Here is an 18,127-nt window from a genome sequence, read left to right on the forward strand (position 1 = left end):
CTGTACAGCATTCCTGTATCCTACTCAGTTTCTATCATGGTTATCTCAATTTTTATGAACCAGCTTTATTAAGAGATTCTGTTGTTACTTTTTAACCTTTATTTAAGGTTCGAACACTGTGCAAGCTATATCCTCTTTTAAATCTCTTGAACCAACCATGACTTGCTGTGAAGTTCTTGATGTAATCCTCTCCTGTTCACTCCTTCACAGTCTCAAAAAGACTTCTAGCCTTCACCTGAACTGTTAATAAGCTTATTGATACATGTTTTTGAATTTGATCTTCCATCCACAGCATCAACAACTTTTCCATTTCGTGGATAGGCCCTTGTCACTGCTTTATTTTCGTTGACTTCATACTTGCTGAACCATTCACTGCTTCACATATTTTTTCTTTGTCCTTTGGAATTGTGGAGACCTTCAACTGGGACAACTGTAGATGAGGTGCAATGTTTTAACTTTTTTCATCCTTCATATTAGGTGAATATCTTCATTTTCAATTTCAAATCAAGTGTCTTCAGTGGCTTCCTGCTAGATCTATCAATATGTGATGGGTTTTTCCTGTTGTTCGTCATCTTCTTTGAGGTTTACTACAAAAATGGTTTAATCCAGCATGAAAAATCAGTAGATTCACTTGAATAACAAAACAAGAAGATGCACCAAGACCCTTATATATCCTGTTTGCTAATAATTGCACTGAGGCCTTCTTTTACTATGTCCCATCATTACTTTGCATCAGCTAGGATATGTCTTCTTGTGTGTGTGTATGTGTGTGTGTGTGTGTGTGTGCATTCATTATCTGTGTTTCAGGGAGCCACTTTTACACTCTTCTTTCTCTGTCACTCACCCTTGTATATTTTGTTCCATGTTATAACAGAGGTATAGTGGTTAGTGTTACTGACCATGAGTCACCAAGACCCAGCCTGGGGTCAGACCAGCATGGGTTTGAATCCTTTGCATAGCATTTGATCCACACCCAACCCAGGTCTTCAACCTCCCCTTGAGGCTTGTCAGGAATTGGGTACCTGCTTAAGCTGTGTGTGTGTGTGTGTGTGTGTGTGTGTGTGTGTGTGCACGTGTATACTTAGGAGTAAGACATCACACAAATAATAATCATGTAAACAAAGCCCTAAGCCAGGTACTCTGCAGGGTTGATTGTGGGCCAACTGTTGCACCCTGGATTTGAACCTGGGCAGGCCCACGTGTGAAATATGGTCAGTGATGTTAACCGTGTAATTACTTGTATGTACTGTACAGGAAGGGAGTTTTACTCTTGTGGGACTCTGTTTCTTGAACATTCTCTACTATCATACAACTTCGTAAATTTAGGTATACTCTCTGCATTAACTATGTTTAGTCACTGTGTGTGTGTGTGTGTGTGTGTGTGTGTAATTACAAATTATAGTTACTATTTTTGTGTTACTGGGAGAAAATTTTACATGTTGCCCCATCTCTTGATCATGTGCATATTCTGTCGTAAACCCATGTATACACATCCCAGCTCACACCTTCCCAAAAAGGAATTTTAAACAGCCGGATTGGTTGTGAGCCAGCTACCATGACCAGGATTTGAATCTGACCCTAATAGCTGGGTGTCACAGTGCACTGTGGATATTCCTGTGTGTTTGTGTTTGCAGTTACCTATCTACATGGTATGGGAAGGGAATTTTATACTCTTGAGACCCCTTCTTATGAACTTTTTCTTGTCATACAACTTGAACTTTTGTCTAGTCAGCATTCACTTGGCTTATCCCATCCATCCTCTACTCTAAACATTACACAATTACTTCTTTATATCACTTCTTACTTATATCTTGCTTGATTTCATGTTGTGGCCTTGAATTGTTTTTTTTTTTTTTTTTTTTTTTTTCGCTGTCTCCCGCGTTTGTGAGGTAGCGCAAGGAAACAGACGAAAGAAATGGCCCAACCCACCCCCATACACATGCCTTGATTCAATCCACTGACAGCACGTCAACCCCGGTATACCACATTGCTCCAATTCACTCTATTCTTTGCCCTCCTTTCACCCTCCTGCATGTTCAGGCCCCGATCACACAAAATCTTTTTCACTCCATCTTTCCACCTCCAGTTTGGTCTCCCTCTTCTCCTCGTTCCCTCCACCTCCGACACATATATCCTCTTGGTCAATCTTTCCTCACTCATTCTCTCCATGTGACCAAACCATTTCAAAACACCCTCTTCTGCTCTCTCAACCATGCTCTTTTTATTTCCACACATCTCTCTTACCCTTACGTTACTTACTTGGTCAAACCACCTCACACCACACATTGTCCTTAAACATCTCATTTCCAGCACATCCATCCTCCTGCGCACAACTCTATCCATAGTCCATGCCTCGCAACCATACAACATTGTTGGAACCACTATTCCTTCAAACATACCCATTTTTGCTTTCCGAGATAATGTTCTCGACTTCCACACATTCTTCAAGGCTCCCAGAATTTTCGCCCCCTCCCCACCCTATGATCCACTTCCGCTTCCATGGTTCCATCCGCTGCCAGATCCACTCCCAGATATCTAAAACACTTCACTTCCTCCAGTTTTTTTCCATTCAAACTCACCTCCCAATTGAATTGACCCTCAACCCTACTGTACCTAATAACCTTGCTCTTATTCACATTTACTCTTAACTTTCTTCTTTCACACACTTTACCAAACTCAGTCACCAGCTTCTGCAGTTTCTCACATGAATCAGCCACCAGCGCTGTATCATCAGCGAACAACAACTGACTCACTTCCCAAGCTCTCTCATCCCCAACAGACTTCATACTTGCCCCTCTTTCCAAAACTCTTGCATTCATCTCCCTAACAACCCCATCCATAAACAAATTAAACAGCCATGGAGACATCACACACCCCTGCCGCAAACCTACATTCACTGAGAACCAATCACTTTCCTCTCTTCCTACACATACACATGCCTTACATCCTCGATAAAAACTTTTCACTGCTTCTAACAACGTGCCTCCCACACCATGTATTCTTAATACCTTCCACAGAGCATCTCTATCAACTCTATCATATGCCTTCTCCAGATCCATAAATGCTACATACAAATCCATTTGCTTTTCTAAGTATTTCTCACATACATTCTTCAAAGCAAACACCTGATCCACACATCCTCTACCACTTCTGAAACCACACTGCTCTTCCCCAATCTGATGCTCTGTACATGCCTTCACCCTCTCAATCAATACCCTCCCATATAATTTGCCAGGAATACTCAACAAACTTATACCTCTGTAATTTGAGCACTCACTCTTATCCCCTTTGCCTTTGTACAATGGCACTATGCACGCATTCCGCCAATCCTCAGGCACCTCACCATGAGTCATACATACATTAAATAACTTTACCAACCAGTCCACAATACAGTCACCCCCTTTTTTAATAAATTCCACTGCAATACCATCCAAACCTGCTGCCTTGCCGGCTTTCATCTTCCGCAAAGCTTTTACTACCTCTTCTCTGTTTACCAACTCATTTTCCCTAACCCTCGCACTTTGCACACCACCTCGACCAAAACACCCTATATCTGCCACTCTATCATCAAACACATTCAACAAACCTTCAAAATACTCACTCCATCTCCTTCTCACGTCACCACTACTTGTTCTATCTTTGCATAATTCAAAGAACTTTTCACAGTCAGCATCATCCAATTGGTTTTGAAACTTGAAGCCAAAGGTTGTGATCATGTCAGTGCTTACTCTTCTCTTTTCCACGGTGAAAATATTTATGGGATCTAACCTCTCACTTTAATTCAGTTTTCATTATTCTGGTGCCATCTTTGTTGCTCTTATCTGGATCTTCTCTTTTTTTTTTTTGTGGTGTAGCAGTTAGTTTTTTTTTGTGGTGTAGTGGTTTGTGTTCTCTTTTTTTGGTGTAGTGGTTAGTGTTCCTGACTGTGACACATTCATGGGCCGCCCAGGGTTGAGTGCATAGGTTTGAATCCTGGTTGTGGCAGTCAGTCCACTGTCAACCCAGCTGTTCATCCACCCCGAGCTGGTGGATGATAAAATGAGTACTTGGCTCAGGCTGCAAGGAATAGAGTGAATTGGAATGATATGGTATATCAGGATCGATGTGCTGTCAGTGGATTGAACCAGGGCATGTGAAACGTCTGGGGTAAACCATGGAGAGGTCTGTGTGTGTGTGTGTGTGTGTGTGTGTATATATGGGTGGATGGGCCATTCTTCATCTGTTTCCTGGTGCTACCTTGCTGACACAGGAAATGGCGATCAAGTATAATAAATGAATAACTATATATATTTTTCCGTACATATTTGCCATTTCCTGTATTAGCACGGTAGTGTTAAGAACAGAGGATTGAGCCTTAGAGGGAATATCCTCACTTGGCCCCCTTCTCTGTTCTTTCTTTTGGAAAAATCAAAATGGGAAGGGAGGATTTCTAGTCCCCCACTCCCTCTCCTTTTAGTTGCCTTCTGCAACACGTGGGAAGTATTCTTTCTCCCTTATTGCATTAATGTTATGGCATTGATTAGGGCCTCAGCTGCCCATGCAGTCTCAGCTTTAGAAAAAAAAAGTGGCGATCAAACCTGAAGAGCATATTTTAATGATCCCATGATATATGCTGTAAATAGTTTATTGAACATATCTTTATCTGAATACTTACAAGAATTTCTAATACATGACAACTGACAATTTGTCTCTTAAAACTACCCTAAGGTGGAGCTCTGGTGACAGGTTTAGCGAGAGTGTTGACTCCTAAGTCTCTCTCACTCAGATTTTTGCAGTTTATTTCCTGACAGATAACCTTCATGCTGAGGCCTTCTTTCACTGTGTTCTTTCACATTTCCTACATTTGGGGTAAATTTTATTATCCATGTATCAGACCACCTCTGGAGTTAATGTAGTTTCCATTAGAAGCAGATGCAATACCCATTATTCTTTACTTCCCTCATGACCTTGGTGTCATCTGCACATATATTTAGGTATGAGCTCACTCCTTCTAGCAAGTCATGTATATAGTAGATCAAGAACAATAGTCCTAGGGCCAAGCTTTCTGGCACACCACTAGGGATCCCAACCCATTTCAAGAAGGCTCCTCTGACATGTTTCCTTGGTTCCTTTCCATTAAGGTAATTTCATTTCCATCAAGGGAGTTTCCAGTTACTTTACAACATAATTTGTGGTACAGGGACAAACACTTTTGAAATTTCAGGGATACACAATCCAATCATCCTTCTCAGAGCGCACTGTATCATACAAGAGTAAGAGGTTTGTTATGCATGACCTTTCCCAGAATCTGCGTTGCAGCTCAGTTTTTACTTTGCAAGTAGTCATCCACTTGCTGTCTGATTTCTATTTGTATGTTTGTGTAGTTGCCTGTTTGTTCAGTACAGGAGAAAGTCCTACACTTCTGGGGCACCAACACTTGAACTGATATTAAAATTGGGTCTCTTGTTTGTGTGCATGTCTTGCTTGTTTTTAATTACCAATTTCTACTCTATGAGGGATGTTACTGGGCTCCATGTGCAAGTAACTGCACTAATTGTGAGAAATTCCCATCTGTAAGGCTGTACCATCATTCCTTGACTGAAAGAAGTGCAATCTACTAAAGCAAATTCTTGTTTTAAAGGATCCCATTATTTCCATTCTTCATGGAATGCATTATTGAAGCTGCTGGAGCCCCATAAAATAGGTCCTGGGGTTGGACTATGACAGTACAAGGGAATTCTACACTCATAGTTCCCCATGTCTGGAACTTTCTGCATTATCAGACAGTTATAAACTTATGTATATTTACTGTCTGCATTCACTGTTTCATCACTTCACTCTTCGCAGCCATCCACAACTCATTGTCCTTTGATTTCTCGGTGTGACTTTTGGTTGCTTTTTGCATTTTTCAGAGAGCTATTCACTGCTGACTTTCTCAAACTGATTAAGAAACTTAAAGGTTGTGATCAATTCTCCCCTGAGTTTTCTTCTAAATGGTGTGCAACTTTATTTGTCTCCAACTTGTCCCTGTAACTAAAGTGTTTTATTTTAGGTTTTATCTTTATTGCTTTCCTCTGGATGTCTGTATGTATATGTATGTAATTATCTATACCTGTAACTCAATTGGCAATGGGGTTATGTTCCTGGATAACCAGTCGTAAGGAAAAAAGTCACAAGTTGAGTAATTGAAACCTAATTTATAAGGGGGTTTAATTACCTGCACAAAAATCTTTCCAATTCAACCCTAATGGATGGAATTTACCTGAAACAGATTATCTTACCACCTCTATACTGTACCACTCTGTCATGACATGATATTTAATGAAAGATTTTGGAAAAGGTACTGAAAAAGGTGGTGATGAGGCCTTGTGCTGCTGCTGGGACATAGAAGGAGATGCATCGAGCTTGATAGTTTTTCTTTGAGACTCTGGTCATGGACAAAAGTTCACATGAATTCTGGGCTTTTATCAAAATATAAAGGGAACAATAAAACAGAAATTGATGAGGAAAAGTATTTATGAATTTTAGAAAAAGTGAAAAACCTGTCTTAAAAAGTGTCAGGTCATAGTTATTGGGAAAGACATGGAAGTGAGTTCCAAAACTTAAAAATGTAGGGGAAGAAGCAGTTATCAATACGGCCTGGCCCCCCTTGAATTGCCAATGGCCACACAGTAATCATGTGATACAGGATTGTAAATTTTCAATATCACAGTGCTTATCTCACATACTGTTATTCTTCACATTATATAATGGTGCTCTTTATATGGGCCATTCACCACTATTTCTTTAAATTTAATGTTTTCTGTTTTTGAGGGCCAGTCCCTCTCCTCCTCCATCTTCTCCCCTCTTTACTATTACGTGTGTTCCAGACAGATTAGATCAAAGCTTATCCTTTTAGTAAGTTTCATCTCCAACAGTATCTGGTATGTTTCACACATTACTCATTCTCCTGAACGTTCAGGCCATGATAAACCAAGGCCTTCATCACTCCATCCTTTCATCTACCTTTCTGTCTTCCCCTTCTGCTCACTTTTTCTGAAGAACACATGCTCTTAATCAGTCTTTCACTGCTTATGCTCTCCATATGTCCTCATCATTTTGGCAAACTTTGGTTTGGCCATTTCAATTAGATGTCATTCACTACCACACATCTAATATACTGAACATGACCATTAACACAAGTCAATGTGCCTGGTCCCATATACTGTCCTTGGGCATTTCATCTCCAACAAATCCATCCTCTTCTGTTTTACATTCAAGGTCTGAGACTTGTATCCATGCTGCACTTCAAGGACTACTACACTTTCAAAAATATCCATCAATTTTCCCTTAATGCTCCCAGGACAACCCTCATTGTTCCATCCACAGGCACATCCACTCCCAGGTACTACAGGACTTCACCTCTTCCAGGTCATCCCCATTTAAACATACACTCCCATCATCTTTTCTCACCCCCTGCTTCACCTCATTATCGTAATGTTGTTTTCATTTACCTCAAAGTTTCTGCTTTCCCATGTCACTCCACTCTCAGATTACTGTAGGCCCACTTTTCACTCCAAGACCTTGCATTTCACCTTCCTTACCGCCACATCCATAAGCAAAGTGAACAGCCATGGTGACATCACACATCCATGATGCAAACCCAACTTGACTTGGAGCCCTCCTCCCTTCCTACATATGCACATGCCCTACCTTCTGATAAAAACTCCTGGCCACGTTTGATAATCCCTATTTATGCTATATAGTCTCAGCACCTTCCACAAGGTCTCTCCATTAAGCCTACCATGTGCTTTCTCAATATACATAACTGCCACATACAGTTTGTTCTCTTTCTCCAAGTACTTCTCACACAAATTCTTAATTACAGACACCTGGTTCATTCACCCTCTACCCCACTTGAAGGCACATTTTGCATTTTTGATCAAATGCTATATATATATATATATATATATATATATATATATATATATATATATATATATATATATATATATATATATATTTTTTTTTTTTTTGCTTTGTTGCCGTCTCCCGCGTTTGCGAGGTAGCGCAAGGAAACAGACGAAAGAAATGGCCCAACCCACCCCCATACACATGTATATACATACGTCCACACACGCAAATATACATACCTACACAGCTTTCCATGGTTTACCCCAGACGCTTCACATGCCCTGATTCAATCCACTGACAACATGTCAACCCCGGTATACCACATCGATCCAATTCACTCTATTCCTTGCCCTCCTTTCACCCTCCTGCATGTTCAGGCCCCGATCACACAAAATCTTTTTCACTCCATCTTTCCACCTCCAATTCGGTCTCCCACTTCTTGTTCCCTCCACCTCCGTCACATATATCCTCTTGGTCAATCTTTCCTCACTCATTCTCTCCATGTGCCCAAACCATTTCAAAACACCCTCTTCTGCTCTCTCAACCACGCTCTTTTTATTTCCACACATCTCTCTTACCCTTACGTTACTTATATATATATATATATATATATATATATATATATATATATATCATCACCCTTTCAATCACCGTTATGCCATACACTTCTCCGAGTATACTCAACAGACTTGTACCTCTGTAATTTGACCATGTGTTTCCATCTGGCTTTTGTACAAGGTCATTATACATGCAGTATGCCAATCTTTAGACACCCCAATTTTGGATATGCAAACTTCAAAAAGCCTAACAACCCAATTAGCAGCACTCTCATCCCCTTTCTTGAGAAACTCATTTGCAGTTCCATGCACGCTTGCTTTCCATAACTTCATTTTGTACAGGGTTTTCACTTCATCCTCTTTTTTCACCTCTTCATTCGCCCTATCTCATTCTGCATGCCACCTCATCCCACATGTACAATATCTGTCTTCCTGTCATATATGTTCAGTGATCCTTCAAAACTCCACCTTTTTCCACCTCTTCTTGCTGATACCACTTCCTCATCCATTCTCTGCTTTGTTGCCACAATTGCCCTCTCTTTCTCTGTACACTGTTCATCTTCCAAAGCATTTCCAACTATTGTGTGAAATTCACTTATGTTCTTTCACCCCACCTCTCATTTGCCCTTCTTTTTTCATCTCATATACATCCACTTGAAATCTTGCCACTTTTGCTTGTAGTTCTTCCTAACCACTTACACTTCTTCCTACAAGATACTATCTGTGCACCTCCCTTTTCCACCAGCGATTTTCATTCCACCATTCACTACCCTTTAACACATTCCCAAATCTCACCTACATTCTACACACTTCACCTACAGGTTTAAGCATCACTTCTCTGTGGTACCCTCTGCCATTTTTCATTTAGCCTTTGTTGGTATTTCTGCATCCATGCCATTTTCCAATCTTGCTCACTTTCACTTCTTTTCAACCTTTGCCATTTCCTCCTTTCTCAAATCTGCCACAAACTTTCACACTTGCCTCCATCAAGAAGTGATCAGACATTTCACCTGCCACCTCTCTTCACACATTTGCATTCATCTACCTCTCTTCTGCAAGCCTGCCCATCGTACATTATCCAACAATGCCTCCACTAACTGACACATGAATGTAACTTTTGTCAAACTAGTTATTTCAATTCACCACTCCTCTTTCAGCACAAGTTTTTCCTTATTTTCACTTGCACTGGAGATCCATGCCCCAGTTATACCCTCATTTGCCACATCATGCACTTACATGCTGATTTTTTTTTCATAATTAGAGATACTCTTCCGTTTCTGTATTTCTTTTAATTGTTGGATCTTTTCATTTTGATTTACTCCTATCTCTAGAAATTTTACCACGGAGGTACCAGCTGTTTCATCCCTCTGCTCTTTTCTCATCTAATCAACAGGAGGAAATCCTTTGAAATCAAAATTTACCTCATTAATTAGATTAGTAGTAACCCTAAATCTAACATTTCATTCACCCCCTCCATGATGAGCTCTGGTGAAGTACTTCTCATTCCCTACCTCTGAATTATAGGGTAAAAGTTATTACACTTTATATAGAGGCAGTATTCTACACTGATTACATAAAGAGTCCTCAGGATATTCACAATCAAATGTAATTACTTGTCTCTATAGTACAGGGAAAGAGCTCTACACTAATGGGAACCCATCTGAACTTTTTATATCATCTAGTAGCCTTTCAAACCTTTGTAAACTGCCAGCAGTCACTGTCTCATTGGTTAGTTTATTCCAATCTAGACCAGTACTTCTTAATGTCCGTTCTAACTTGCTTTTTGTTGGGGCTTCTGGTTAATCTGGTGCTGCATTATATTAAGAAAAGTTCACTATCAATATTGTCCACCTGATTTAGAAACTTGAAGGTTGTCATCAGGTCCCCCTTCTCTTATATGTCCTCCATGTTGGCCAAATTTGTATCCCTCAGCCTCTCATCATAGCTCAGTTCCCTCAATTCAGGTACCATCGTAGTTGCTCTGCCCCATACCCTTTCCATCAGATCTTCCTGCTTCTTTTGGTGCCTTGACCTGATTTACGAGGCATAATCCATGTGTGTGCATGTTACATATGCACATGTCTTGTTAGTACTAGCGAGAAATTGGTTGTATTATTTGTTCAGATCAGTGGTGGTTAAACTTTTCTGTCTCTTGCTCTACCTATGAGTTAACTCCCCCACAATGTTTCAAGTGCATTGACTGATATTGTACTTCATTAAATGCATTTAATATCAGAGTAAAAACAAAACAGACATCTTTCATACAATATTTTTTCATTTGGTATGTTATATAGCTAGCTATTGTTTGTGCACTTATTTTTTCACTTAGTTGCCCAAATATATCAGCATTATTCACTAACCCCCTGCATCTTTCCCTGAAATATTCTTGCTCCACCTTTGAGGGGCACATTCCCCAATTCAAGAACCTCTGGTTTTGGTGATACTATGGTTCTTATTTGTTACCATTCCTTGGTGTGATGTTATAAAGAACATAATTACACCTGATTCAAATGCATTAGAAAAAAAATTATTTATGAGTCAGCAAATGTCTTCACGTCATTAAGTCTTAACCACTTTCCTGTTTTAAAACTTTTGAGGATTCCACTGTGAATGTAGTAACTCACTGTAATATCATGCCATCTCTGATTTTCATTATCACAAAAATATTACAGTTCCATGTATTACGCAATACAAATAAATTTCAGTATACCTAAGAACTGAAAAACTTTGGAAATTTTGAAGGGTATCAAGGCTCATACTTTAGCTGCTGAATAATCTTCAGAATATTTAAAAATTTCAAAGATAGTCTGAACATATTCCCTTCTACAGACTTAGAGGGTTATTCTGCTTTATTGTTTATCACTTTGTAGCATTTTTTTCTTTAGTGTATTGTGAAAAACATATATCTAGCAACATATTACAGACACTGCAAGTATTTTTTCACTTCCTTGCCTTTCCATTTTATTGTGGTGAGACTGAATATTTAAAGTAGTATTAAAATTTAAAAATTACGTATACTGAACAAATATAAAATATTGAAAGTGGTCAGGATGCAGTGGAATATATAAATATTTTTCATACTTGATCGCCGTTTTCAGTATTAGCAAGGTAGCACTAGAAACAGGAAAAAAGCCCACATCCACTCATATCCTTTCTCTAGCTGTCATGTGTAAATGCACTGAAAACACAGATCTCTAACCACAACCAGGCCCCACAGACCCTTCCATGGTTTACCCCAGCCATTTCACATGCCCAGGTTCAGGCCACTGACAGCACATCGACCCCAGCACACCACGGTATTCCAATTCACTCTATCCCTTGCATGTGTTTCACCCTCCTGCATGTTCAGACGCCAATTACTCAAAACCTTCCTTTTTCACTTCATCCTTCCATCTCCAATTTGGTCTCCCTGTTCTCCTTGTTCCCCCTACTTCTGACACATATAACCTCTTTGTCAACCTTTCCCTACTCATTCTCGCCATAAGTCCAAACCCTTTCAGCACACCTTCAGCTCTCTCTCAACCGCACTTTTTTTTTTATAACCACACACCTCTCGTACCCTTTCATTTCTTACTCAATAAAACCACCTCACACCACATATTGTCCTCAAACATTTTGTGTTTATATATATGAAAATTACATTTGGCATTTCATGTTTATTATAAAAGTTGCTTAATCAGTGTTTCATGCATTATCAGATCTGTCTATGTGTCTTTTAATGCCATTTAATTATGCAACTGATTATTCAACATATTTATTGCATTATAAAAATGCTTTTGTAATCTACAGAATCATTATGTCAGCTGTTAAATTCATGCATGAGAAGACGATGCAATAAAAATATAATGAAGAATAAAAGTCAAATGTCTACTATCAGATACAGGTGAAAGATTTATGCACCTGAAACAGAAATGCAGATGCCGAAATCTGGTGGTTAGGTCTTTGATAGAAGCACAGTTACAGCGTGAGGCACTTCCTCATTCTTTGGGTGTATGAACATTCAACAGAAGCCCTCCCACCACTCCATTTCATGCTGCTGCCACTGCAGTCGATTGCCTTCTCTGTTGTTAGAGCCTTCGTACTGAGTAGGTGTTGTAGATATGAATGGCACCAGCATGAAGTTGGCTAGGTCAGGTTGCTGTCCTACCATCTACGGTGAAACATTGTGGCACTGTGTGTTGTAGAATTGGCAGTAAAAAGTGTACTTCGTAGGCTAGTAGTCAGGTGCCAGTGGTGAGCCAGGGTGTGCCAGAGCCCAGCCCGGCTGAGGAGCCCACTGTCCACTGGCCCAGACAAGCTACTAAAGTGCCGCTCTCTCTTGTTGCAGGGTCGCCCACCTCCTCTTGTCCTTAGTGAGCAGCTGCTGGGCCAGGGGCTGAAATGTCCTATCTGCCAGAAGGAATTCAAAGTGCTGGGCTCACTCAAGCGGCACTACCGCAGTCACATAAACTTTAAACCTTACATATGTGATATATGTGGGAAACGTTTCACTTTGAATCAGTACTTAATAGAGCACAGACGGACACACACCGGGGAGAGACCATACAAATGCCATGTGTGTGGCAAGAGCTTTGCTCAAACGGGCACACTCTACCACCATGTGCGCAATGTTCACCAAGTGAGCTGGACTGAAAAACAACAGGACAAGAGCTAGGGGTAGCAGTGTTTGAAGTGGTAGACTCTTTGTAATTAATAAGCATGAAACATATGACATACTCCTTACAAGCAAATCAAATCAGGGACATTGTTATTCTGAACACACTGTATGCCTTAAATGCATGACTTGAAATATGATGTTGTGATATCAGGACACTATATGTGTCACCTCTATTTTCAGTCACTTGCACTGCTTGTAAGGGTGGTGTGTGAAGTTTCTATTATGAACTTCATGGTATGAAGTGAAAATTGATCATTATTGTTTTACATACTTCATGATATTGCTTTAATAAACTTTAGTCTCAAATTTTCTTCTCAAAATATGTATATGTTGGATTTATGGCTTAATCTACTTAATCACCAAAGTCATTATTTTAGAGTACAGGTTTATTTGAATATATCGTACTAAATACTTAATTTGCAGTGCATCACAACTTGGTCACAAACGCTTACAAGTTTGTATGTATAATCATAATTTATTTGCTAATGACGTAACTGTAAGAAATGCACAATAAACGAATGAAAACCCATCTGTTTTTCAGTGGAGAATCCTTGCATCCCATTAACTTTTCTTACATTTAATAATTAAAATGAGATTGTTTACTTTGTAAAGTTAGGTAGATAACAGATCAAGGACAGGCACCTTTGTATAGGGACAAAGATTGAGCAACCATTTATAAGCAGTATTACAGGAGAAGTTTTCAAACAAACAATAGCCTATGAATAATACTTTGCAGAGCTTCCCAAGGAAATTTATTTATATAAGATTTCATTTTAAATCACCTGAAAAATTTTCCCATCAATACATTACCAAGTGGTATTGAGAATCTTAGCATCACTATCTAGACTTTCACAGATTATTAGGTTAGGTTAGATACTTGTTTTAATTGCTTACCCTTCCTGTTTATATTAGTTACTGGAAGAGACATGGAAGACATATCAACTACAGATCAAGACTGATTTCTGAAGCATGCAGTTACGACAATAGTAGACCTGAAAGACTGACGAAAATTGTGCTCACTACAATATATATATATATATATATATATATATATATATATATATATATATATATATATATATATATATATATGAATAAAGGTAAAGTAATTATATATACACAAACGAACATAATATATATATATATATCCTTACATTACTTACTCGATCAAACCACCTCACACCACACATTGTCCTCAAACATCTCATTTCCAGCACATCCACCCTCCTGCGCACAACTCTATCCATAGCCCACGCCTCGTAACCATACAACATTGTTGGAACCACTCTTCCTTCAAACATACCCATTTTTGCTTTCCGAGATAATGCTTTCGACTTCCACACATTCCTCAAGGCTCCCAGGATTTTCGCCCCCTCCCCCACCCTATGATTCACTTCTGCTTCCATGGTTCCATCCGCTGCCAGATCCACTCCAAGATATCTAAAACACTTTACTTCCTCCAGTTTTTCTCCATTCAAACTTACCTCCCAATTGACTTGACTCTCAACCCTACTGTACCTAATAACCGTGCTCTTATTCACATTTACTCTTAACTTTCTTCTTTCACACACTTTACCAAACTCAGTCACCAGCTTCTGCAGTTTCTCGCATGAATCAGCCACCAGCGCTGTATCATCAGTGAACAACAACTGACTCACTTCCCAAGCTCTCATCCACGACAGACTTCACATATATATATATATATATATATATATATATATATATATATATATATATATATATTTATTTATTTTAAATAAATAAATAAAATAAATATATATATACATATTTTATTTATTATACTTAATCGCCATCTCCCGCGTCAGCGAGGTAGCACAAGGAAAGAGACGAGGATTGGCCAAAACTACCCACGTACACATGTATATACATAAATATATACATAATTATTTGATTTGATTTTATAACCCCTGGACCCCTTTTATGGGGTACCTGCAGATTTAAGACTATACTACAAGCTGTAGCAGGGAAATGTTGGACTCCTTAGGAGTAAGTAGTATTTCAACAAATCTGTACTCAATTTTGTCAAGTGAAAATGGTGCAGTCCCCTTAAAATGACTTTCCACTTGTGGCATAATCCCAATCCGGCAGAGTCAAGTGAAACCTACACACACACAAACATGGGATAAAGTGAAAGAAGGCCTTAATTGTTTATCATCCAGTTGAAAGCAATCTTCAGGATTCTCATTGTAAGGACTTGGGAGTCAACATCATCCCTAACCTGTTACTTTAGTCCCATCCTGAGAGAATAAATTAGGAGATAAACTGTGTGCTGGCAAATATAATAATATTTAAATGTATGGATAAATGTATGGATAAGGATATGTTTAGCTTGTTATTCATATCCTACACAAGACCAAAATTAGAATATGCTTCTCAAGTTTGGCCACCACACTTAAAACACAAACAGCTAATAAAGAAGGTCTAGAGAAGGGCAACAGATGGTACTCAATTAAGAAAGGTTATTTACAATAATAGCAAGAGGCTTTAAATTTTCCCACCTTGGAAAAGAAGAGTGGTGTGTGACCTGATCACAACATTAAAGTTTTAAAACAGACATCATGTGGACAGTGAATAGTTCTTTGAGAGAAGTAGAAACTGAGTAACTAGAGGACTAAACATGAAATTAAGCGAGAAATTTCTTAAGAAAGATGTAAAGAAGTACATTTATACTATAAAAGTGGTGGATGAATTGAAAAGATTGACTGAGGATATTGTTAATGTAGGCAGCATACTTAAATTTATGTACTCGTATATCAAAGAGAATGTTCTAGAGATGGGGACCAGTGAGTGTAAAAATCCATCCTCTATACAGTATACACACAGCATACACAAATTCAAAAAGCTATAATAGGGAATGTTCAAGAGATGGGACCTTAAGAGTGTAAAACTCCCTCCCCATACAGTACAAATATATAAATATAAGTAAGTGTGAGGTGTGTAAGGGATGGAACAAATTTGAGCAATGTAGTATACAAGACATAAAGTGGCTGGAGGAAACCATGGAAGGATCTTTGGGACCTGGCTGTGGATAGAGGGTTGTGGTTTTAGTGCAATGCACATGACACGCAGAGAGTGCATGTGAGTGAAAAAGGCCTTATCTTCAATTGTTCCTGGTGCTACCTCACTAACATGAGAAATAGTGAACATGTATGAAAAAAGAATGTAGGTTTGCGGCAGGGGTGTGTGATGTCTCCATGGTTGTTTAATTTGTTTATGGATGGGGTTGTTAGGGAGGTAAATGCAAGAGTCCTGGAAAGAGGGGCAAGTATGAAGTCTGTTGGGGATGAGAGAGCTTGGGAAGTGAGTCAGTTGTTGTTCGCTGATGATACAGCGCTGGTGGCTGATTCATGTGAGAAACTGCAGAAGCTGGTGACTGAGTTTGGTAAAGTGTGTGGAAGAAGAAAGGTTATTAGGTACAGTAGGGGTGAGGGTCAAGTCAATTGGGAGGTGAGTTTGAATGGAGAAAAACTGGAGGAAGTGAAGTGTTTTAGATATCTGGGAGTGGATCTGTCAGCGGATGGAACCATGGAAGCGGAAGTGGATCATAGGGTGGGGGAGGGGGCGAAAATTTTGGGAGCCTTGAAAAAGTATAAAAAAAAAAAAAAAAAAAAAAAAAAAAAAATATATATATATATATATATATATATATATATATATATATATATTTTCAAACTATTCGCCATTTCCCGCATTAGCGAGGTAGCGTTAAGAACAGAGGACTGGGCCTTTGAGGGAATACCCTCACCTGGCCCAATTCTCTGTTCCTTCTTTTGGAAAAAAAAAAAAAAAAAAAAACGAGAGGGGAGGATTTCCAGCCCCCCGCTCCCTCCCTTTTAGTCGCCTTCTACGACACGCAGGGAATACGTGGGAAGTATTCTTTCTCCCCTATCCCCAGGGATAATATATATATATATATATATATATATATATATATATATATATATATATATATATATATATTTTTTGCCACTGTCTCCCGCGTTTGCGAGGTAGCGCAAGGAAACAGACGAAAGAAATGGCCCAACCCACCCCCATACCCATGTATATACATACTTCCACACAAGCAAATATACATACCTACACAGCTTTCCATGGTTTACCCCAGACGCTTCACATGCCCTGATTCAATCCACTGACAGCACGTCAACCCCGGTATACCACAACGATCCAATTCACTCTATTCCTTGCCCTCCTTTCACCCTCCTGCATGTTCAGGCCCAGATCACACAAAATCTTTTTCACTCCATCTTTCCACCTCCAATTTGGTCTCCCACTTCTCCTTGTTCCCTCCACCTCCGACACATATATCCTTTTGGTCAATCTTTCCTCACTCATTCTCTCCATGTGCCCAAACCATTTCAAAACACCCTCTTCTGCTCTCTCAACCACGCTCTTTTTATTTCCACACATCTCTCTTACCCTTACGTTGCTTACTCGATCAAACCACCTCACACCACACATTGTCCTCAAACATCTCATTTCCAGCACATCCATCCTCCTGCGCACAACTCTATCCATAGCCCACGCCTCGCAACCATACAACATTGTTGGAACCACTATTCCTTCAAACATACCCATTTTTGCTTTCCGATTTTCGCCCCCTCCCCCACCCTGTGATCCACTTCTGCTTCCATGGTTCCATCCGCTGCCAGATCCACTCCCAGATATCTAAAACACTTTACTTCCTCCAGTTTTTCTTCATTCAAACTTACCTCCCAATTGACTTGACCCTCAACCCTACTGTACCTAATAACCTTGCTCTTATTCACATTTACTCTTAACTTTCTTCTTTCACACACTTTACCAAACTCAGTCACCTGCTTCTGCAGTTTCTCACATGAATCAGCCACCAGCGCTGTATCATCAGTGAACAACAACTGACTCACTTCCCAAGCTCTCATCCACGACAGACTTCACATATATATATATATATCTATATATATTATATATATATATATATATATTATATATATATATATATATAATTTATTTATTTATTTTAAATAAATAAATAAAATAA

General features: G+C 39.2%; 1 protein-coding gene across 7 annotated transcripts in view; it reads left to right on the plus strand.

Moving 5' to 3' along the window:
• LOC139746781 (uncharacterized) overlaps positions 1 to 18,127 on the plus strand; it is a 155,402-nt gene that overhangs the window by 119,185 nt on the left and 18,090 nt on the right. For 2 of the 7 annotated variants that reach the window (XM_071658325.1, XM_071658324.1), the window contains exon 5: positions 12,757 to 13,615. The exons of the other annotated variants lie outside the window; for them this stretch is intronic. In XM_071658325.1, coding sequence (XP_071514426.1) covers positions 12,757 to 13,083 — 327 coding nt within the window. In that variant the 3' untranslated portion in view covers positions 13,084 to 13,615. Of the gene's footprint in view, positions 1 to 12,756; positions 13,616 to 18,127 lie in introns of those variants that run through there. 7 annotated transcript variants of the gene reach the window in all.

Source organism: Panulirus ornatus, chromosome 66 (genome assembly GCF_036320965.1).
Source record: "Panulirus ornatus isolate Po-2019 chromosome 66, ASM3632096v1, whole genome shotgun sequence".
NCBI classification, from domain to species: Eukaryota; Metazoa; Arthropoda; class Malacostraca; order Decapoda; family Palinuridae; genus Panulirus; species Panulirus ornatus.